The 25,314-nt window shown below is 39.2% G+C and overlaps 1 protein-coding gene across 2 annotated transcripts in view; it reads right to left on the bottom strand.

Moving 5' to 3' along the window:
* The window catches only part of LOC139755525 (uncharacterized), a 45,521-nt gene extending 23,622 nt beyond the window's left edge, over positions 1–21,899 (bottom strand). The window contains exons 1-5 of one of the 2 annotated variants that reach the window (XM_071673918.1): positions 21,483–21,899; positions 13,558–13,739; positions 10,813–10,917; positions 3,789–3,932; positions 13–141 (exon numbers count right to left, since the gene is read on the bottom strand). In XM_071673918.1, the coding sequence (XP_071530019.1) occupies positions 13–141; positions 3,789–3,932; positions 10,813–10,917; positions 13,558–13,739; positions 21,483–21,777 (855 nt within the window). In that variant the 5' untranslated portion in view covers positions 21,778–21,899. Of the gene's footprint in view, positions 1–12; positions 142–3,788; positions 3,933–10,812; positions 10,918–13,557; positions 13,740–14,646; positions 14,744–21,482 lie in introns of those variants that run through there. The other variant, XM_071673919.1, reaches the window with a different exon arrangement.
* Between the last annotated feature and the right edge of the window lie 3,415 nt (positions 21,900–25,314).

The following is a 25,314-nucleotide window of genomic DNA, read 5'->3' as shown; positions in this document are numbered from 1 at the left end:
AAAAAACCTTACCTGATAAACATGTTTGGAGACTCTAAATGTCTGGAGGAACTGTGAGTCACTTAATTCTGAGTCTAAGCTAAGGAGAGGTTCAGTCTTAGTATCCTTAAGCTTCCGAGATCTCCGAGGTCTTTTGCTGTTCTGGAATAAAAAACAATACAAGGTCTAATATCATGCTAAAAGCAATAATGACTCTGGAGAAGTTAATACTTTTTAGAAATATGGATGGAAAACTAAGGTTTCACAACTACTCAGAAGAGTTGGACCAAGCACTCCATCAAGCAAGCATCTAGCAAACTCTACTGAATTTAAATTCTACTTGGTCATTAAGCAAGCTCTGGACATTCACTTCTCAACTGCAATACAATGAACTCAGCTCCAGGGTTCCCACAGAAGGCCCTCACTGATTAACATTCTCAAGTCCCTAAATACAAAAGGAAAACCTTGTTTTGGCTCTGTTTCTTCTTCATCTTTTTTTTATTTTTCTTTATAACAATCAACACTCTAACTTTGGTCTTTACCTTAACCTGTCCACTGGCAACTATCTTTTGTCAAATTCAAAGTGCATGGGTACCTACACCATTCAAATCAAGGTTTTACAAAGGCTGTTGATGTAGTGGAATCTATTGTGTATTATGCTGTTAAGCAGAAATTTGATCAGCTTTCAGCAAATACGGCAGATTTGGACAAGAACTTACAGCACCTAGAAGGATGTGAATCCGTACCACACTTAAGCTGTAAGATGAACTTAGACAGATATGTACCAAATACCACAGTAATGTGGACTTAGATAAAGGTGAAGTGAGGGTTACTGGGAGAAAGGAGGGCCTTAGTGCTAAGGTTGTCTAAAACACTCCCTGAATTATCTTATTCAATAATTGTTGCCAAAACACAAGTGATGCAGACTTTCCAGAGCCTTTCATAACCCTGTCAAGCAATCTACAGTAGCCTTGAACCCTAAAGCAGTCATTTCTTCCTTGCTGATCAATGTCCTGGCTTACATTTTATCACATTTCTAAAATAATCCATTCTCATCCACATTAAACACTTGTTGAGATGCATACCATAACTTATTTCCTCAATAATTCTTTTAAATGTGCAGATTATAATCACAAGTTTCTCACCATCCTAAAACCTCCTAAGCACTTTTAATTTCACCCAAAAGTGTTAACCTTATATATGGTACTCCCATGAGTATCTTCAGCATACCTTGAAGACATACTGAAATTACACAGTCTGCAAAAAACCTTGTCTGCCATCCCATACATTTTCAAATGTGGTCATAGTTACATTTCATTACTCTGTCATCTCTCTTTTGGCCTTGATTACCATCTGCAGATGTCTGAGTATGGAACTGGCAAGGTTCCTGAAGTATCTTATGTCCATGTTTTGGTCCATAGGGTTCTGATCTTCAAACTGAAGTGGGGAACTGATGATATGTTACAGTAAGCAGCCACTTGATCATGTATTCCAAGCGCCAGTACACCTAAAAATCTCACATCTACCCACATTTTCTTGCTACTAGGTGAGAATTTGGGCTTTCACCTCCTTAGAAAGGTAAGATGCACTGGTGAAAGAAATACAGTACCCAAAAGTGAAATTCCCAAAATAAAGTGGCTGCCTGGAAGAGTAAAGAAAGAACATCGTTCCCTCAAGATAGCCACAGGCACACTGACGTGGGCTGCTGGTGCTCACATCAGAAAACCTAATTCAGCAACCAGATATACAATGATTTCATCCTGAGAGTGTCATAAGTTTGTACACACAATAAACCTTTGCCAAGTGTTGCCTTTGAAAATATGATGGAGACAAAGTGTTTTTTTTTTTTACACTACTTTGGAGGTAGGTACACAAACCATGGCCAGTATCAGATGCACTTGTTTACAAGTGTACAGCCAGTGGGTGGGATATGAATGTATTCTGTCAGTTAGCAGGATATGAATCAGACAGATTTACAGTGACATCAATGAAACATGTATGATACATAAAAAAATACCTTAAAATAACCTGACATATTATGGCAGTGGAAATGATTAATATGTAATGAAAAATTGTGTCATCAAAAGATTATAGGTTGAAAATGTGAACGTTAAAAATTTCCCCTTTTACAAATCTGTTCATTCAAGCATGAAGGTTACACGTGACAAGTTAATAATGTACCCTAATTCTCGAGTATCACTAATGCAAAATATCTAAAGCTGAAATGTTGCAAGTTGGGGTAAAGGTGTACACTGATAAAACTGTTGTGTTTGACTTGATAACAGTGAGAGTTGATGAGCTCCTCACAGCCAGGTGCCTTTTAAATCCCCCTTACACTGAGATGATTAAGAAGCATGGCACATGATTTCTGCTATATGTCGAAAAGGGAGGTTCTAAGGCAATATTACAACACAAGAACTTGAGTTGTAACACCATCACATCCTCAAAAGAGTCAACAACTGCTTTGATGGATGCTAACACTAGCTAGTGAATGATCAAAGGCCAGAACATTTGCTAAGTACAGTATTTAAAACATTATGAACTTCTTTCTGCCTACATTACTTCATCAATCTTATCATGGACAACTCATGAGTGAAATACCTAACAGTAAAACATTGGATGTAGTAAAACATTGGATATCAGCATACAATACTCCATCAGTTGGGCCAGGAAAAATAGTTCTTATCTTGAAACTTCCATGATCAAAATGCAGGAGAAAACATGATGATCTTGACTGATATGAGAATAACCCAAAAAGGAAGAAGAAAAAAAAACTAATAGTGCCCCAGAAAAGTCCTTCAATATAATTCTATATCTTATATGAAAAACTTTGGCCCTGCAAGGAGGTAACTGCATTTTCTGCCCTTGGGGTGGTCCAAGTTGCCTATTGCTTCACAGTGTGGTAATGATCAAGGTATGGGTCTCCCGGACCACATGTGACTTGGCAGTGATCTTCATTCACAAGTTGCTCTCAATGCTCATGAGAAACAGTTTCTATGAAAAAGAGACATCCCTTCCCTCATAAACAAGCTATGGGAGCCCCTTATCTATGGAAACTTCAGTCAGGTTAATCAGACAAAAGCAACAAGGTGGAGGATTGCATTACTGACATCTGACCCAGGTGGCACAACCCCAGAGTCTGAATTAGCATAATCAACCTAAGGCAATATCTGTTTATTCTCCCTGTATGGGGCCAATATTTTGAACATCTTCAAACAGAAGCAAAACTTTCCAGAACCAAGGAGCAAAATAGATACAAGGGGAGAGGCAAAGAAAAAGTGTCATCATCTGCACAGAATAAGGCAACACTCTCAAATGCATAGTAAACCAACAAACTGTACTATCTGCACAAAATAATTCAACAGTATATGAATAAACCACATCCTAACCAAATCAAAAATGAATATTCATCCATGGTAGAATGAAAGAAGCCAGAAAAAAAAAGGCCACAGGTCAGTATCAAACTGATGGTGAGCAGGACAATAACATCAGCACTGTGAAGGGGGTTACTGATTGGCCAGTGGGTGAACACAGGCCAAGTCTGCAAGAAACTGATACCAAATATGTGGTTAGATTACATGCCACTGGCAGACTACATCAAAAAAATATTTAAATCAATATAAAAAACAAAGCTAAAATCTATTAATAAATTTCTATTTCATTAAAGTATAACTGAGTCAGGATGAATACTCAAAATTCCATAGCCCCTAGTTCATTATAAGCTCAGGTACTCATAATAAAGTAATCTGAATTATTAAAAGAATTTGAGTAAATCATACTATCAAAAGATAAAGACAAAAATATCTTACCGGATTTTTATGGTGGTTACAGTGATCAGACTCAGCTGGTAGTTGGATATATATTCTACGCTCACCCTCAGCTCGATTTTCTTTCAGTGCCAGACGAAGGAGGAGAGACTTGATTCTCCTCGCATTTACTGTATCTTTATCCACCTAATGTTATGAAATTAAAAGTAAGTTGTAATTATTCAGACATTACAGATCTAGCATAATGCCCTTCAAAATACAGCTCATCTTAAAATCAGTACTACTACATACATCGTAAAAATAAACTTTCTAATTTTTCATAATTCATTTTTCAGTTCATGATAATGTGTCTAAAAATGGGCAATGTATCAGGCTTGCTTAGTACACCAATATTGCAGTTTTCACAAATCTCCATGCATGAAAAAACTCAGAAGATATTGAAATTTTCATTCAAATTCCAACGGGGTTTGAATACATTCTATGAAGTGCTCCTTTTTCACCGTTTTACAGTTATGCCATCACAAAGTTAAATACCATATCAGGCAAATGATAAATCTCACTACACCTGATGTCCCAAAAAGAATCTGCTTCTCAGTCACTGTCTATGATTTATTTTACAAGTATAAGCTTGCTTTTGTATAAAAGTAACCATTTCTACAGATAACATGTTATACCTCTATTATGTCATCTGAGAGAAAGCAGATAGTAACTGGTAGGCAGCCAACACCCAGGTAGGTATATTACCAGTAAGACCCACCTGGGTATTGGGAGGGTCAGTGACTCCTATGTAATAGGCTAGCACATCAGTGGTTGTCAAGTTGCCCTCCTCTGACCCAAGTAGCTGTCTTTTCTTCCTGCCTCAACCAAATGAGAACTACTGGGATTCTGTCCACAAACATGCAGTCTCTCTTTTTCATACATAACACTTGACAGCACTTGATTAATACAGCTCATTCTTCATAACCCTAGATTTTCCTAAGCTGAGCACTATGCACTATCCCTGCCTTTCGACAAAATGTCAAGATCAGTAGATACAAACAGTAGGTAGGAACATTTAAGCAGGAGCATTTGGTAGAAACATTAGGTAGAAGTCATAGATAGGAACATTAGGCCAGAGCCTTTGGTAGTAATCAGTAGGAACAATAGGTGAGAGCCTGTACAAACATTGTGCTAGAGTTCTCCTCTGCCAGTGGCCTGTTTAGGGTGAGCCACTAAAGGCTAAAAAGTGGCACTGGAGTTCACAAGTTATGGAGACTCTATTGCTGTTAGGCCACCCCCTTCAGGGAGTTTCAGTTGGGAGGAGGCATCAGAGATACAGATAGATAGATATAAACAGATTGAGAGAAAGTCAAAGTATAATTCTTATGCATACCTTAGTGATAAATACATTTTTTTTTTTTTTTTTTTTTTTTATACTTTGTCGCTGTCTCCCGCGTTTGCGAGGTAGCGCAAGGAAACAGACGAAAGAAATGGCCCAACCCCCCCCCCCCCATACACATGTACATACACACGTCCACACACGCAAATATACATACCTACACAGCTTTCCATGGTTTACCCCAGACGCTTCACATGCCTTGCTTCAATCCACTGACAGCACGTCAACCCCTGTATACCACATGACTCCAATTCACTCTATTTCTTGCCCTCCTTTCACCCTCCTGCATGTTCAGGCCCCGATCACACAAAATCTTTTTCACTCCATCTTTCCACCTCCAATTTGGTCTCCCTCTTCTCCTCGTTCCCTCCACCTCCGACACATATATCCTCTTGGTCAATCTCTCCTCACTCATTCTCTCCATGTGCCCAAACCATTTCAAAACACCCTCTTCTGCTCTCTCAACCACGCTCTTTTTATTTCCACACATCTCTCTTACCCTTACGTTACTTACTCGATCAAACCACCTCACACCACACATTGTCCTCAAACATCTCATTTCCAGCACATCCATCCTCCTGCGCACATCTCTATCCATAGCCCACGCCTCGCAACCATACAACATTGTTGGAACCACTATTCCCTCAAACATACCCATTTTTGCTTTCCGAGATAATGTTCTCGACTTCCACACATTTTTCAAGGCTCCCAAAATTTTCGCCCCCTCCCCCACCCTATGATCCACTTCCGCTTCCATGGTTCCATCCGCTGACAGATCCACTCCCAGATATCTAAAACACTTCACTTCCTCCAGTTTTTCTCCATTCAAACTCACCTCCCAATTGACTTGACCCTCACCCCTACTGTACCTAATAACCTTGCTCTTATTCACATTTACTCTCAACTTTCTTCTTCCACACACTTTACCAAACTCAGTCACCAGCTTCTGCAGTTTCTCACATGAATCAGCCACCAGCGCTGTATCATCAGCGAACAACAACTGACTCACTTCCCAAGCTCTCTCATCCCCAACAGACTTCATACTTGCCCCTCTTTCCAGGACTCTTGCATTTACCTCCCTTACAACCCCATCCATAAACAAATTAAACAACCATGGAGACATCACACACCCCTGCCGCAAACCTACATTCACTGAGAACCAATCACTTTCCTCTCTTCCTACACGTACACATGCCTTACATCCTCGATAAAAACTTTTCACTGCTTCTATTTTATTTATTATCTTATCATACTTTGTTGCTGTCTCCTGCATTAGCGAGGTAGCGCAAGGAAACAGACGAAAGAATGGCCCAACCCACCCACATACACACGTATATAAATACATGTCCACACACGCACATATACATACCTATACATTTCAACGTATGCATAAATATACATACACAGACATACACATATATACACATGTACATTATTCATACTTGCTGCCTTCATTCATTCCCTTCACCACCCTGCCACACATGAAATGACAACCCCCTCTCCCAGCACATGCATGAGATAGTGCAAGGAAAAGACAACAAAGGCCTCATTTGCTCACACTCAGTCTCTAGCTGTCATGTATAACGCTCCAAAACCACGGCTCCCTTTCCACATCCAGGCCCCGCAGAACTTTCCATGGTTTACCACAGATGCTTCACATGCCCTGGTTCAATCCAGTGACAGCACGTCAACCCTGGTATACCACATTGTTCCAATTCACTCTATTCCTTGCATGTCTTTCACACTTCTGCATGTTCAGGCCCGATCACTCAAAATCTTTTTCACTCCATCCTTCCACCTCCAATTTGGTCTCCCACTTCTCCTCGTTCCCTCCACCTCTGACACATATATCCTCTTTGTCAATCTTTCCTTACTCATTCTCTCATGTGACTAAACCATTTCAATACACCACACTCTTTTTATTACCATACATCTCTCTTACCCTTTCATTACTTACTCGATCAAACCACCTCACACCAAACATTGTCCTCAAACATCTCATTTCCAACACATTCACCCTCCTCCGCACAACCCTATCTATACCCCACGCTTCACATCCATATGACATTGTTGGAACCACTATTCCTTCAAACATACCATTTTTGCTTTCTGAGGTAATGTTCTCGCCTTCCATACATTCTTCAATGCTCCCAGAACCTTTGCCCCCTCCCCCACCCTGTGACTCACTTCCGCTTCCATGGTTCCATCCGCTGCCAAATCCACTCCCAGATATCTAAAACACTTCACTTCCTCCAGTTTTTCTCCATCCAAACTTACCTCCCAATGAGTGAGGAAAGATTGACAAAGAGAATATATGTGTCAGAGGTGGAGGGAACGAGGAGAAGTGGGAGAACAAATTGGAGGTGGAAGAATGGAGTGAAAAAGATTTTGAGCGATCAGAGCCTAAACATGCATGAGGGTGAAAGGTGTGCAAAGAATAGAGTGAATTGGAATGATGTGGTATACTGGGGTGGACGTGCTGTCAATGGATTGAACCAGGGCGTGTGAAGTGTCTGGGGTAAACCATGGAAAGTTTTGTGGGGCCTGGATGTGGAAAGGGAGCTGTGGTTTTGGTGCATTATGAATGACAGCTAGAGATTGAGTGTGAAGGAATGTGGCCTTTGCTGTTTTTCCTAACACTACCTTGCGCACACACGGGGGGAGGGGGTGTCATTTTATGTGTGGTGGGGTGGCGATGGGAATGAATAAAGGCAGCAAGTATGAATTATATACATGTGTATATATGTATATGTCTGTGTATGTATATATATGTATATGTTGAAATGTATAAGTATGTATATGTGTGTGTGTGGATGTGTATGTATATACATGTGTATGTGGGTGGGTTGGGCCATACTTTAATCTGTTTCTTTGCGCTACCACACTAACACTGGAGACAACGATAAAGTATAATCAATGAATAAATAAATATATATATATATATATAGAGAGAGAGTGGGGGGATTCTACAAACTCAGACGATACCTAAAGACAAATCTAATAATCCATGTGACGAGGAGTTAACCCTTTCACTGTGCACTTAAATTTATGGGTTAGTTCATCAAGAAAAATATTAATATTATCTTTTTTGTTACTCTTCCAGTATGGAAAAACCATAAAATTTCTACATTTGACAACATGAGAATACTAGCTAATAGCGAAAATTGTATTTACCAAAATTTTTAAAAAAGTATTTCATAAATATGGAAATATGCATATACCTGTAGTGACCTGGGTAGTTCCAATAATGCCAAAACTACTTCAAAACATAATTCTTCCATTAAAGGCAATTTCTTATACTTATTTGCCATTTCTTACATTAGCAAGGTAATGCCAGGAAATGGCAAAGAAATGGTCTCATTCACTCACATCACTCTATCTACATAAATGTGAAGTGTAATACACCAAAACCCATATTGGTTCACTATATGTGATTCTCTTTGTGTGAAATTATTGCAGAACATAACCCCTATATAAAGCAAGGGATGAGTTTACTGTACCTTCACACTCCCAGATAGCAAACCTTTCCACATGTTCCTCAATGCTCCTAGGACCTTTGCCCGTTCACACATTTCATGACTTACTTCAGCTCCCATGGTTCCATTTCCTGCCACGTCCACTCCAACTTAGGTTTTTCCCAGTTTTCTCCATTCATACTCACACCCCAACTAACCTGTCTCTCTTTGCTGATATACCTAATAACCTTGCTTTTATTAACATTAATTTTCAGTTTTTTTCCCCCACACTTTCCTAAACTCAGACAGCAACTTCTGCTGTTTTTCACTCAAATCTGTGATATGTGCTGTATCATCAGCAAACAATGGCTTACCCACCGCCTAAAGCCCCCCTCCATTAAAAAACATATATATACCCTCCACAAAGGCTCAGGCTGGGGCATTTGAATATGTGTGGCTGTAACCAAGATGAGGAAAAAGGAGAAATAAGCAGTCTGTTTGAGGAAAGAAACCTGAATGTTCTGGCTCTGGGTGAAACAAATCTCAAGGGTAAAGGGGAAGAATGGTTTTCGAATGTCTTAGAGGTAAAGTTAGGAGTTGGTGTGAGGGCAAAAGCTCAGGAAGGGGTAGCACTAATGCTAAGCCAGGAGTTGTGGGGAAGTGTGAAATAGTGTAAGGAAGTGAGCTCCACACTGATGTGGATAAGAATGAAAGTGCATTGCAAGAGAGAGAGATGGGTGGTTATTAGTGCTTATGCACTTGGCCATGAGAAGATAGATCATGAGAAGCATGAGTACTGGGAGTAGCTAAAGGAGTGTGTCAGCAGTTTTGATGCAAGAAGCCAGATGTTGGTGATGAGTAATCTAAATGCAAGTGAGTATTGTGGTAGTTGAGGGTATAATTAGGGGCATGAGGTATTCATTAAGGTGAATGGAAATGATGAACAGCTTGCGACATTGTGTGATGAAAAAGAAATGGTGATTGGATACATACATAAATATACATGGGTGAGTAGGAATGATGGTAAGCAGGCATAATTGGATTACATACTAACTGATAGGTGGGCAAAAGAGAGACTCTTGGATGTGAATGTGTTGAAAGGCACAGTTGGTGAGATGTATAATCATTACCTGTTGGAGAAGAAGGCGAAGATTTATGGGGGTTTTGGAAATGAGGAAAATATGAGTGACAAAAGCTGGTGAAAGTAATTAGCCTGAAAAAGAGACAAGAGTGAGAAAATACCACAAGATATTGAGAACAGAATGGCAAAAGATGAGAGTAAATGAAAGTAGAGGAGTGGATAAGGAAGGCAAGGTATTTATAAAAGCAGTGCTGGCATGTGCAAGAGAAGTGCGTGGCATACAGGAGTGGAAGGTGGGCAGGGGAGAAAGGATAATGAGCAGTGGGATGACAAAGTTGCAAATTAAAGAGAAAAGAGAGGTTAGTGGGTGATATTTCCTAGGAAGGAGTGTAAATGACAGGAAATTGAACAAGAGAGAGCAGCATATCAAAAGGAAGGTGCAGGGGTTGAAAAAGAGGGCAAATGAGAGTTGGAGTAAGTGAGTTTCAGTAAACTTCAGGGAGAATAAGATGCTTAGGAAGGGGCTTAATAGTGTGAGAAAAACAAAAGAACAAATGGGAACATTGGTGAAGGGGCAAATGGGGAAAGGGTAACAGGTAGTGATGAAAAGAGGAGGAAAGAGTTAGTATTTTCAAGGACTTGAATGTGTTTCATGATAGGCATCTTCTAACATAACAGGTTATTCATGCCTTAGGTGTCATGTAGCATAGGGTGCGAATAAATGTTACAGGGCCCGAACTGACTGAATTCACAATGGTGCAGCTTGTAGTAACATGATGAAAAGAGCAACATTAACTTGGAGTAAAATCTCAGAAGTTGGAGATAATATAAAGGTGACAAAAATTACTGGACTCACAGTATTGATTTCTCAAATGCCAAGAAGTCAACGTTTTACTATACTGTGTCACAGTATTCTTCACTTAAGGTAAACTCTAACTAATGCAAACATATTCTACTTTAAAGAGGCCAAATAACCATGGAATTACTATGTTTATCAGGGCACCATATCTTGCAACTACAAACATCATTATGTAGAATAATTCATAAAATAGAAAGATGTTAAAATCACTAGAAATGAAAATAGAGGGTAAATAGCATAAGGTTACTCTCGCAAATATAAATCAAACAGTACTTAAAAGCATTGAACTATACCTTAAATAAAGGAAATTTAACTGTGTCCTTCATTATGATTTTTGCAGGACAATTAACCTTCTTTGAGATTGGTAGCCGGCGGTCTTTGATCTTCAGCATCTCCACCTGAAATGGATACTGTATATGACTATCATCCTGATAAGCTCAAGAGTTTTCTTTTTTATTCTACACTGTCATTGCTAAGAGTGACTGATATTTCAGTGAATCTTATAAAGGGTGATACTGTCAAGAAAAAATACTGATGGGACGGTTATTGAATAATCAGTTCAGAAATAACCATAGCTATCGACTGGAACTTATGATTTATGTAATTAACATGAAGGTTTTGAATGTTGATAAACCTTTTCTCTTCAAGATTATGTTCTACATGCAACACTGATTCCCTTAAATTAAGGTCAGAATTCATCCTGTACCCTCATAATTCACTCACAATCTGCAAACAACCAATGTGTTGTTCATTAAACCATTTAGCTGTGCTCTATAATGAAAGTTATAATAAGCTTTTCTTTATTAATGCAAAATAAATAAAAAGCCCATGGCAGTTGAAAAACAATTTTGTACATCCTACATGGTTCACCAACCCTCCCTTAACAAGGAAATAGCACCGGAGTCCTGTAAGGTGCTACCCCACCATGGTGGCTCCCTTATACCTAATGCAAAGGCAATGACTCTCTCAGCTGACTGTCATCGCCCACTGATTAATTCACCATTTTTCTCTCTCAACTATGTTTTGTCATCATTTATAAAATCTATGAATGTTATAATGTCATCATATGCTATGTAAGTGTTACATATAATAATGCAGAAGTAAACGTTCTTTTTTTCACAAGTGATTGCCATTTCCCACATAACTGAGGTAGCACCAGGAACAGATGAAAAAATGGCTTAATTTGCTTACATCCTCTTTCTAGTTTTGTATAATGCACCAAAACCAGGGCTTCCTATCCACAACAAAGTTCAACAGATCTTTCCATGGTTTCCCCTGGATGCTTCTATGCTCTTGTTAGTCCCACTGACAACACATAACCCCTGCATATCACATCACACTAATTTGCTCTGTTTCATTTAAGCCTTGTACCCTCCTGCATGTTCAGGCCCTGATCACTTAAAACTTTTTTCACTCCATTCTTCCAACACCTCCTCAGTTAACCCCCTTTACAATGTTTCCTCCACTTCCAACATGTATACCCTCTTAGTCATCTCACTCATCCTCTCCATAGGTTCAACCCATTTTAGTCCATCCTCTTTAGTTCTCTCATACATACTCCTCTTACTACCACACCTTTCTCTTACCCTATCATTTCTTAACATTCCTTACACCACATAATGTCCTCAAACATATTTTCCCCAACATATCCACTCTCTTTTGTATACTGTCACCCAGGGTCCACTCCTCACATTTATCCAACAGCACTGAGACTACAATATCACCAAACATACCCAATTTTGTCCCCCACAGACAGTGACGCCCTTTTTTCCACTAACTCCTGAGAGGATCCAGAACCTTATCATCTTCACCCGTCCTATGGCTCACTTCAACTCCCATAATTCCATATGCTACTATGCCCTCTCCAAAGCATCTGAAACAATTCATTTCTTCAAGGTTCTCTTCATTCAAACTTACAATCCAAATTATCTTGCTTCCCTGATAAACTACATTACCTGCTTTTCTTCATATTAACTCTCAAATTCCTCTTTTAACTCACTCTCCTAATGCCAAAAATCATCTTAAACACATCTTACTCGAATCTGCCATCAGGGCCATATCATCTGCACACAGCAGTTGACTCACCTCTATGGCCTCCTACCCCCAACATACTGTAGACCTGCCCTTCTCTCCAAAACCTTCATATTCATCTTTCTCAACCATCCCATCCACAGACAAATCAAACAGCCATCGTGGAATCATGCACCCTTGATGAAGACCCACCTTCACAGAGAACCACTCAACCTCTTCCCTTACAGCTTGAACAAACACTTTACTCTCCAGATAAAATCTCCCCTCTGCTTCTAGTAGCTTTTCTGCTACACTACAGACTTATAAAACCTACAATGCATCTCTCTCAACCCTATCAAATGCTTCCTTCAGGTCCACACATCCTCTATCTTACCAAAAGCCACATTGCTACTCCTTAATTTGATGTTCTGTGCGTGCTAACACCCTCTCAATCACTACTCTCCAACAGTTGTACAAGACTATGGATCATCCTCAAAGATCAGATCCATGTGTATATTTGGAGGTGCAACAAATGGACAGCAAATACATGATCTTAAAAGAGGAGTGGAGATTTGTATTGCCATGCCCGAGCACCTCATACATCAAATTCACTGACACACTCTTCTGTTCCTAAATCACTCACCTCTCTTACTCCTTTCACTAACAAATGCATGAGCAGTGAATATCAACCACTTCTCATAATTCACTTTCATTCTCACCTACATAGGTCTGAAAATCACTTCCTCCCATCCTAGTACACTCCTTCAACTCCTTCTACAGCATAAATAGTATGCCCTTCTTTGCACTTACCCCTCACACTGACTTTATCTTGGACATTCTGAGCCATTCCTCTGCCCAAACATATAACTTGTCTCTTAGCATTCTTATTAACAAACCAACAATTTCAAAGTAAAAGAAAAAGATACAATGAATGAAACGTCATGAACAGTGACCCACATTCACTAGTGTAATGGGTAGTAAAATGTTCAATTAAGTGTGGACATGCTTGTACTGAAAAATGTGCTTACATTTCTTCTTGCATAGTGTTTCTGCTTTTGGTAGACATTTCTGTCAATACCGTACTGACATTCCAGTAATTTGCTACCAAGAAGAATATATGGAATGCCATCATACATAGGGGTATAGTTTTCAGTTTTAATCTTCTGTTCATCTTGATGCCAAAGAATTTTATGATTATCTGCAGACCAATCTGAAATAAAAAAAATTCATTTGATACATTTATTCTGGTGTTATATTAGGATACACAGAAAATGCCCCTACTTTTATAATTTTTTGACAAGTTTCAGATCTTTCCTTATTAGCACCAAAAATTTATAATGAATCCCTCATATTTGTATATCATATACCACACAGAAATAGTAAGTTAAAATTGGGTCCCTCACTGTGAAAAATGTCCAAGCAATGACTAAAATTCCTGAACATATTGGTGTTAGCTTCATTAACACACATTTAATTATCTTAGGATACAGTAACAATAAAATGCAATTTTTTCTGTTTCTTTACAATAATTCCCATAGGAAAAAACAGCATAAAGTATGCCAAATATAACATGCCCCTTTCATCCACAAAGTTTAATCATGTCTTTGCTACATATGTGAATACACCAAAACCCTACATCAAGATGCCTAGGAATGTCCAGGGATGTCTGAGAAAACCCAAAGTGCCTTAACCTAAATGAAGAGCTTTCCTAAATCAACTTTAGGGCATTACCAGGCATCCCTAGACAGATTTCAAAACTATGACTGCAGCATAAGATAAAATGCAGTACATGCTCAGTCCAAGATTTAAAACCAATCAAAAACATTAATCTTCTGCAGCTTTACATGCAAGTACACTTTTTTCTATAAAAACAAATGCAAGGAAGTGCCAGGAACAGATGCAGTCTGGCTTCATTTGCTCAAATCCACTTTTTAGCTTTCATGTATAATGCATCAAAACTAGAGAATTTACATGTTATTACATACAATGAGGCATATCAAGATCATGAATGATCATACAACCATTTCTGTGATATGACTTATGCAAGGTTTGTGCTCTCTAAAAACTGTTGGAAAATATGAATAGAATAAGAATTCAAACTCATAACAAAAGGTTACCTTATATTCTCGAGATAGGAGCTTTCAAAAACGAAGGTCCAAAAGGATGAAAAGCAATTTCCTTACTATAAGCTTGAACTCAGCCTGAGCTGTGGGGCTAAAAGACCAAAGATGACAAGATAAATGTAAACATAAGGTAAAAAAGATAAGATGAAAAGGCAATAACGAGAGTAATCAAACTAATGCCAGTGACTATTAGTCTCACATGTGAAAACGAAAGCTTTAACATTATTTACACTGTCATATTGAAGGCTATGGGGGGATATAATCAAAACATACATGATTCTGTCATTTACTAGTTTAGCTATGCACTGAAAGTGGCTTTGGATATTGAGTAATTTAGTACGGTGTTTCAACATTAGAATAAAAGTTGCACAGCATCATCTGAAGCATTTCATTATATTCATATACATAAATGCCCATACACATATACATATCATCACATACACTTACACACACATACATAAATGATCTTAGCTCCTTAGCTAAATCAAATTGTTCAGTGAAAGAAATGTAATTCAATTATGTTTGGTCTCTGACACAACTGATCATAATGTAAATATCTCTTTTGGTCATTAAATGTGACAAACTGATAATTGAAAAAATTATTAAGAAGTATCCCCCAAAATAACCCTGTCCACACACAATGTTAAGAAGTATCCCCCAAAATAACCCTGTCCACACACAATGTAAAGAGGAAAGTCAGACGTCAGGTCACATAATTAGTGCCCACCTGCACTCCATGGGGACTATGTTGCTCTGCCTCATTGCTACCTCTGTGCTTTTAAGGACGTCAGCACTTGTATCTCCCCCACTCTCCCCAACCGACCCACATATACATGCATGTACATAAATGCCCACACACACACACATAAACATACCTATACATTTCAATGCATACATACATATACATAGATAGACATATACATTTTTTTTTTAATTTTGCTTTGTCGCTGTCTCCCGCGTCTGTGAGGTAGCGCAAACATATACATATTCATACTTGCTGCCTTCATCCATTCCCGTCACCACCTTGCCACACATGAAATAGGATCCAACCCCCAGTCCAAGAGGTAGCGCTAGGAAAAGACAAAAAGGCCACATTTGTTCAGACTCAGTCTCTAGCTGTCATGTGTAATGCACCAAAACCACAGCTCCCTTTCCACATCCAGGCCCCAAAATACTTTCCGTGGTTTACCCCAGCTGCTTCATATGCCCTGGTTCAATCCATTGACAGCACATCAACTTCAGTATACCACATCATTCCATTTCATTCTATACCTTGTACATCTCTCACCCTCCTGTATGTTCAGGCCCTGATTGCTCAAAATCTTTTTCACTCTGTCCTTCCACCCCTAATTTGGTCTCCCACATCTCCTTGCTCCCTTCACCTCTGACACATATATCCTCTTTGTCAATCTATCCTCACTCATTCTCTCCATATGTCCAAACCTTTTCAACACACCCTTTTCTGCTCTCTCAACCACACTCTTTATTTCCACACATCTCTCTTACTATTTCATTACTTACTCGATCAAACCACCTCACATTACATACTGTCCTCAAACATTTCATTTCCAACACATCAACCCTCCTCCAGACAACCCTATCCATAGCCCATGCCTCGCAACCATAAAACATTGTTGGAACTACTATTTCTTCAAACATATCCATTTTTGCTCTCCGAGATATTGTTCACTCCTTCCATACATTCTTCATTGCTCCCAGAAACTGTGCCCCCTCCCCCTTCCTGTGATTCACTTCTGCTTCCATGGTTCCATCTGCTGCTAAGTCCACTCCCAGATATCTAAAACACTTCACTTCCTCTAGTTTTTCTCCATTCAAACTTACATCCCAATTAACTTGTCCCTCAATCCTACTGAACCTAATAACCTTGCTCTTATTTACACTTTTCTAAACTCAGTCATCAACCTCTGCAGTTTCTCACATGAATCAGCCACTAGAGCTGTATCATCAACAAACAACAACTGACTCACTTCCCAGGCCTTCTCATCCCTAATAAACTGCATACTCACTCCTCTCTCCAAAACTCTCATATTTATCTTGTTAACCACCCCATCCATAAACAAATTAAACAACCATGAGGACATCACACACCCCTGCCATAAACCGACATTCACAGAGAACCAATTACTCTCCTCTCTTCCTACTCGTACACATGCCTTACACCCATGGTAAATACTTTTCAGTGCTCCTAGCAACTTACCTCCCACACCATATACGTATTCTTAAAATCTTCCACAAAGCATCTCTATCAACCCTATCATATGCCTTCTCCAGAACCATAAATGCTACATACAAATCCATCTGTTTTTCTAAGTATTTCTCACATACATTCTTCAAAGCAAATACCTGATCCCAATCTCATGCTCTGTACATGCCTTCACCCTCTCAATCAATACCCTCCCATATAATTTCCCAGGAATACTCAACAAACTTATGCCTCTGTAGTTTGAACACTCACCTTTATCCCCTTTGCCTTTGTACAATGGCACTATGCATGCATTTCGCCAATCCTCAGGAACTTCACCATGGTTCATACATACAATGAATATCCTCACCAACCAATCAACAACACAGTCACTCCCTTTTTTAACAGATTCCACTACAATACCATTCAAACCTACTGCCTTGCAAGATTTCATCTTCCGCAAAGCTTTCACTACCTCTTCTCTGTTTACCAAACCAATCTCCTTGACCCTCTCACTTCGCACACCACCCCGACCAAAACACTGTATATCTGCCACTTTATCATCAAACACATTCAACAAACCTTCCAAATACTCACTCCATCTTCTCACTTCATCACTACCTGTTATTACCTCCCCACTTGCCCCCTTCACCGATGTTCTCACTTGTTCTCTTGTCTTATGCAGGTTATTTACTTCCTTCCAAAACATTTTTTTATTCTCCATAAAGTTTAATGATACTCTCTCACCCTAACTCTCATTTGCCCTCTTTTTCAACCCTTGCACCTTCCTCTTGACCTCCTGCCACTTTCTTTTAGACATCTCCCAGTCATTTGCACTCTTTCCTGGTATCATCCAACCGCCTCTCTTTTCTCTTTCACTAATAACATTACTTCTTCATCATACCACTCACTACCCTTTCTAATCTGCCCACCTCCCACTTTCTCATGCCACATGCATCTTTTGCACATGCAAACACTGCTTCCCTAAATACATTCCCCATCCAGTCCCCTCATGTCATTTGCTCTCATCTTCTGCCATTCTACACTCAATCTCTCCTGGTAATTCCTCACACAAGTCTCCTTTCCAAGATCACTCACTCTCACCACTCTCTTCTTTCCAAAATTCTCCTTTTGTTTTTGAAAACCTCTGAAAATCTTCACCCTTGTCTCCACAATATAGTGGCAGACATCCCTTCAGCCACCCCTCTCAGCACATTAACATCCAAAAGTCTCTCTTTTACACGCTTATCAATTAACACATAATCCAATAATGCCCTTTGGCCATCTCCCCTACTCACATATGCATACTTATACATATGTATATCTCTCTTTCTGAACCAGGTATTTCCAATCATCAGTCATTTTTCAGCCCACAAATCCACAAGCTCTTGACCATTTCCATTCACAAAACTGAATACCCCATGTACACCAATCATACCCTCGACAGCCATATTACTCACCTTTGCATTTAATCACCCATCACTAGTACCTGGTCTTGTGCACCAAAGCTGCTGACACACTCACTCAGCTGCTCCCATAACACTTGCCTCTCATGATCTTTCTTCTCATGACAAGGTGCATAAGCACCAATAATCACTCATCTCTCGGTCCACTTTCAGTTTTACCCACATCAATCTAGAATTTGTTTTCTTACACTCTATCACACACTCCCACAACTACTTCAAGAGCAGTGCTACTTCTTCCTTAGTTCTTGTCCTCTCATCACCCCTTGACTTTACTCCCATGACTTTTCCAAACCATTCTTCCCCTTTACCCTTGAACTTCTTTTCCGCCAGAGCCAGAACATCCAGGTTTCTTTCCTGAAACATATGACCTATCTCTCCTTTCTTATCTTGGTTACATCCAAACACATACAGACACCTCAATCAGAGCTTTTGAAAAGGATGAGCACTCCCTGCTTGACTCCTGTTTCTCCTTTTAGAAATTGAAATACAAGGAGGGGAGTGTTTTCAGCCCCAATTCCGTCCCCTCTAGTTGTTTTCTACAACCGTGGGGAATATGAGGGAAGTATTCTTTCTCTCCTATATAAAAGGGGATAAAAGTGAGTGCTCAAATTACAAAGGTATAAGTTTGTTGAGTATTCCTGGGAAATTAAATGGGAGGGTATTGATTGAGAGGGTGAAGGCATGTACAGAGGATCAGATTGGGGAAGAGCAGTGTGGTTTCAGAAGTGGTAGAGGATGTGTGGATCAGGCGTTTGCTTTGAAGAATGTATGTGAGAAATACTTAGAAAAGCAAAGGGATCTGTATGTAGCATTTATGGATCTGGAGAAGTCATATGATAGAGTTGATAGAGATGCTCTGTGGAGGGTATTAAGAACATATGGTGTGGGAGGCAAGTTGTTAGAAGCAGTGGAAAGTTTTTATTGAGGATGTAAGGCATGCGTACGTGTAGGAAGAGAGGAAAGTGATTGGTTCTCAGTGAATGTAGATTTGCGGCAGGGGTGTGCGATGTCTCAATGGTTGTTTAATTCTTTATGGATGGGGTTGTTAGGGAGGTGAATGCAAGAGTTTTGGAAAGAGGGGCAAGTATGCAGTCTGTTGTGGATGAGAGAGCTTGGGAAGTGAGTCAGTCGTTTTTCGCTGATGATACAGCGCTGGTGGCTGATTCGTGTGAGAAACTGCAGAAGCTGGTTACTGAGTTTGGTAAAGTGTGTGGAAGAAGAAAGCTGAGAGCAAATGTGAATAAGAGCAAGGTTATTAGGTACAGTAGGGTTGAGGGACAAGTCAATTGGGAGGTAAGTTTGAATGGAGAAAAACTGGAAGTGAAGTGTTTTAGATATCTGGGATTAGATTTGGCAGCGGATGGAACCATGGATGCGGAAGTGAATCATAGGGTGCAGAAGGGGGCGAAAGTTCTGGGAGCATTGAAGAATGTGTGGAAGTCGAGAACATTATCTCGGAAAGCAAAAATGGGTATGTTTGAAGGAATAGTAGTTCCAACAATGTTATATGGTTGCGAGGCGTGGGCTATGGATAGAGTTGTGCGGAGGAGGGTGGATGTGCTGGAAATGAGATGTTTGAGGACAATATGTGGTGTGATGTGGTTTGATTGTGTAAGTAATGAAAGGGTAAGAGAGATGTGTCGTAATAAAAAGAGTGTGGTTGAGAGAGCAGAGGAGAGTGTTTAGAAATGGTTTGGGCACATGGAGAGAATGTGTGAGGAAAGATTGACCAAGAGAATGCATATGTCAGAGGTGGGGGGAACAAGAAGTAGGAGACCAAACTGGAGGTGGAACGATGAAGTGAAAAAGATTTTGAGTGATCGGGGCCTGAACATGCAGGAGGGTGAAAGGCGTGCAAGGAATAGAGTGAATTGGAACGATGTGGTATACCGAGGTCGACGTGCTGTCAGTGGATTGAACCAGGGCATGTGAAGCGTCTGGGGTAAACCATGGAAAGTTATGTGGGGCCTGGATGTGGAAAGGGAGCTGTGGTTTCGGTGCATTATTACATGACAGCTAGAGACTGAGTGTGAATGAATGGGGCCTTTGTTGTCTTTTCCTAGCGCTACCTCGTGCACATATATATATATATATATATATATATATATATATATATATATATATATATATATATATAATTTCTTTCAAACTATTTGCCATTTCCCGTGTTAGAGAGGTAGCGTTAAGAACAGAGGACTGGGCCTTTGAGGGAATATCCTCACCTGGCCCCCTTCTCTGTTCCTTTTTTGGAAAATTAAAAAAAATGATGAGAGGGGAGGATTTCCAGCCCCTGCTCCCTCCCCTTTTAGTCGCCTTCTACGACACGCAGGGAACACGTGGGAAGTATTCTTTCTCCCCTACCCCCAGGGATTTATATTTTTTTTTTTTTCTTATTATACTTTGTCGCTGTCTCCCGCGTTTGCGAGGTAGCGCAAGGAAACAGACGAAAGAAATGGCCCAACCCCCCCCCATACACATGTATATATATATATATATATATACACACCAACAGAGGGATTCAAACCCTGCTTAGGGCGTCTGGCTGCCTCAGCCACACAGAAATTAAGACACACATCAGTCTTCTACAGACAAATGTACATACACCATCAGAGGGATTCCAACCCTGGGTAGGGCTTCTGGCTGCTTCGGCTACATAAAGGTTAAAAGACACACACACTAGACTTCTACAGTTTTTATGTGTTAGCATGGTCTTTAATCTCATGTGGCTGCATGGTCTTTAATCTCATGTGGCTCCACTGGCATGAGAAATGTGTCAATGGACAGACAAATGCATATACATCAACAAAGGGATTGCAACCCTGGTTAGGGTGTCTGGCTGCTTCATATGATTTTCTTCCAAATTTCTTAGATATTCTTTGGTATTAAGGGTTTTGTAAGACAGAGTATTAGAAGCTGGTTTTGATGCACAGCTAGACTAGTAATTCATTTTCTGTATGAAAGTTCGCATATAAGTTCAACCGACATGAAAATATGTATTCAGTCACGGAACAGGTTATTTGAGGAACTGTTTACACATAGTGTAAGTGAAACGATGAAGTCTATCAAGAAAAAGAAAAGCTTTTATAAAAAAGAATTTGCTATTACAACATACTTGTTATAAGTTGAAAAACGCCTATTACCAGAATTAAAAAAATACTTACCATTTCTTCCAAAACCTCTTTGAACCTTGTAGCAAACAAATCGTGACCTGGTCCACTCCTGAAATAATCTTAATGTTTCATTTGCTTTCTCTAGTGTATAAACATACCCAAAAGTAGGTTTCAATTTAACATCAAAATAATCACTGTAAGAGCTTGGTGAGGTATTACGAGGTAAGTCAGGAGTGTGTTCTTCACTTGTGCTTCCAAATTCATGATCTGCAATTATATCTGCGTTTATCACTGCTTCCTCAACTAATTGTGGATCTTCCACTTTGATTGTGATGGATTCTTCCATTTCTTTTAAACAACTCTTCTTTTTTCTATATTATGCAGCTTACTTAAGATTTTCTGAAACTTGGCGTATGTGAAAAACAACTTCCATTTGTGTTGTTTACAATTTGCTTCCTACTACTGACGGGTATGTACCGCAATCATATTATTTCACCCGAGTGTTGAGTACATGTTGCTCAGACTTCTACTCAGCCTCTTTTGAACTATATATAATAAACTATGTTATTATTCATAACCTAATGTAGTATGAAATATAAATACAAGGTATATTTTAACTTTTAAGATTATATCGGATTGTATTCTCTCTAGTTGGAAGGTTAGGTTGGTGTTGTATCGCTCGCGTGAGAACGTTACTATCTGCAGAGGAATATTATTATTATCATTATTATTATTATTATTGTTATCATTATTATTATCAAAAATGAACTCTCACTAAAGCTTGTTTTCAGAAAGGACCTTGCATGTTTGTGAAACATTGTCTATATACTTCTGATTATGGTAAACTGGTAAAGAAAGAAGAATACTTTTATCTTTTTAAGAAATGGTACAGTCAAATTGTGGACTTTGACACTAAGTTCACATATTCTACTTTTGATGGGTTTGTGTGGATCCAGCCTAATATTTACTAATGTCTAGCAGATACTTCCCGATACTAGATTTACATTTATCTAACATGTCACACATATGGTAGCTCATTCATTCACGATTAATTATTTGCGTGAAATATGATCTCATCTGTAGTCTGGAACGAAATAATTTCATTGTATTTCCTTTTTAAAAATGGTTTTGCCAGTATGAAGAGCTTACAATAAGTTTTCTCTCTACCTGTTGAAGATTTGTATATCAAATCACATTTTGCACTTTTTCAGTAATTGTAGTGTTAAGGTCTTTAAACTTTCCTCTTGCATCATATTTCATAGCTCGATGAGGTTTGATTACTCTACCTTAAACAGTTTTCAAAAGATATCTTTAGTGCTGTGACAACACAGTATTCAAGGCATGGACGAGTGAATTATGTCTGATAATAAGAATATTTTTCTGTTTATCTGGCAAAAAGGTTTTGTTCCAAATTTTGTAATAGTTTGAATTTCAGTCATGTAGTTACTTGGCCCAAAGCAACATTTTCAACCTCTTCCAGGGTTCGTGTCTCCCTAATGTAAAAGGCTCTCACCTCCTGAGTGGTAGGGAGGTTTAATCTCAGACAACAAAAATCTTAATGTATCATTGCTGATTCGTATTTCTCTATTTGCTCTCCCAGTCTCTTCCATTTCTTATTCCAGTGTGTATCCTTTCTGCATTTCCCCATAAGGAATTGCAAAAGCCAGACTGAAAACTCGCATAGATTGCTTTCTTGTCCATTGATCTCTGCTCATCGTTATCATTAATATAATTATCATTGAGTAGTTATCAAACAATCATTGACAGCTTCGTTTATCTATTCAGCTCCAAAACAGACATAATCTCCATAGAATCTCGTTAAAATGATCGACAGATGTGTCACCCCAACGATCTTGGCCAATTCTCCTTGTAGCCTTCGTTCAGTGATGACAGGGAAAGTTGGCTCGTTTGATCATTCATCTAACTTCACCACATACTGAGACACCAAATACGTAAAAAAAAAAAAAAAAAAAATCACTTCCCATTGGATCAAACCAACAAGTGAAATGATTGACAGACTGACATCGACTCAAAAATCTCGGCCCATCTTTAATCATTATCGTTAGTGTAGAATTATCAGTTATAAATGGTATGGGATCTAATCGGTGGATTGTATAACAGAGTAAACATAACATATAAAGTGTAATAATTGTACAATAAGTGCATTTCAAATGACGTGTCCCTATAGTTCTCCAGTGACCCTGTAATCTCTTAACTACTTCCTCCTCAGTCTTAACAGTAGTAGAATAATGACGTAAGAATTACATCGTCTCATACACATGTATGGGATATGCTTCCACAGTTTTGGATATATACATTATAGTGTAAATCTGCACTACAGATATGTGTTAACAGCACCATAGAAATAACATGTAAGCGGAAGGAAAGCATATCAGTTGAGTTTTTTTTTTTATCAATTTAGTCTTTGGTCGCAGTGACGTAATGAGAATTTGGAGACCCTAGGCGAAGCCATTGTTACATTCCCTCCTGCGAGTGAGTTTTTGAGAATTGTAACTGAACCATTTATGGTATATTCAATATACAATAAAAAATGAAATGATTCAAGCTCTGCGCATTCCCGATTTCTGGTCATTACAACATAAATATTGGACAATAGTAATGGGCAGCGTATGCTTTACTGGAGAAATGTTAATGCAAAAGAAATATTCACGGTACATCACACCTTCAAGCATTTGCGAGTTGTAGCATGATCATAGAGGCTAGATAGCAGTTGAAGAGTCTGCAAGGGTTGGAAATAAAAAAATTAATCAATAATAATGCAAAGAGGTAAGAACTCTCCACTTGCACCGGGCCTTGAAATAATCTAAGGAAATTCGAATCTCACTTACAGCACCCAGAGTATCACGGCCAGGCATAGCAAGAATTATTTTGAAAGGTGCTGATTAATAACAACCAATAAATAGTTTTAAAAGTGGTAATGAAACACGCTACAAAAATCACGGAAAATGAGAAAAATGTGAAACATATATTCAGTACATTATACTTTGTCGCTGTCTCCCGCGTTAGCGAGGTAGCGCAAGGAAACAGACGAAGAATGGCCTAACCCACCCACATACACATGTATATACATATACGCAATATATATATATATATATATATATATATATATATATATATATATATATATATATGTATTTATTTATTTTTTATTTATTTTGCTTTGTCGCTGTCTCCCGCGTTTGCGAGGTAGCGCAAGGAAACAGACGAAAGAAATGGCCCAACCCACCCCCATACACATGTATATACATACACGTCCACACACGCAAATATACATACCTATACATCTCAATGTACACATATATATATACACACAGACTCATACATATATACCCATGCACACAATTCACACTGTCTGCCTTTATTCATTCCCATCGCCACCTCGCCACACATGGAATACCATCCCCCTCCCCCCTCATGTGTGCGAGGTAGCGCTAGGAAAAGACAACAAGGGCCCCATTCGTTCACACTCAGTCTCTAGCTGTCATGCAATAATGCCCGAAACCACAGCTCCCTTCCACATCCAGGCCCCACACAACTTTCCATGGTTTACCCCAGACGCTTCACATGCCCTGATTCAATCCACTGACAGCACGTCAACCCCGGTATACCACATTGATCCAATTCACTCTATTCCTTGCCCGCCTTTCACCCTCCTGCATGTTCAGGCCCCGATCACTCAAAATCTTTTTCACTCCATCTTTCCACCTCCAATTTGGTCTCCCACTTCTCCTTGTTCCCTCCACCTCTGACACATATAACCACTTGGTCAATCTTTCCTCACTCATTCTCTCCATGTGCCCAAACCATTTCAAAACACCCTCTTCTGCTCTCTCAACCATGCTCTTTTTATTTCCACACATCT

Source organism: Panulirus ornatus, chromosome 19 (assembly GCF_036320965.1).
Source record: "Panulirus ornatus isolate Po-2019 chromosome 19, ASM3632096v1, whole genome shotgun sequence".
Classification (NCBI taxonomy): Eukaryota; Metazoa; Arthropoda; class Malacostraca; order Decapoda; family Palinuridae; genus Panulirus; species Panulirus ornatus.
Note: the sequence above shows the minus strand (reverse complement) of the source record. Positions and strands in the feature narration are given on the sequence as shown.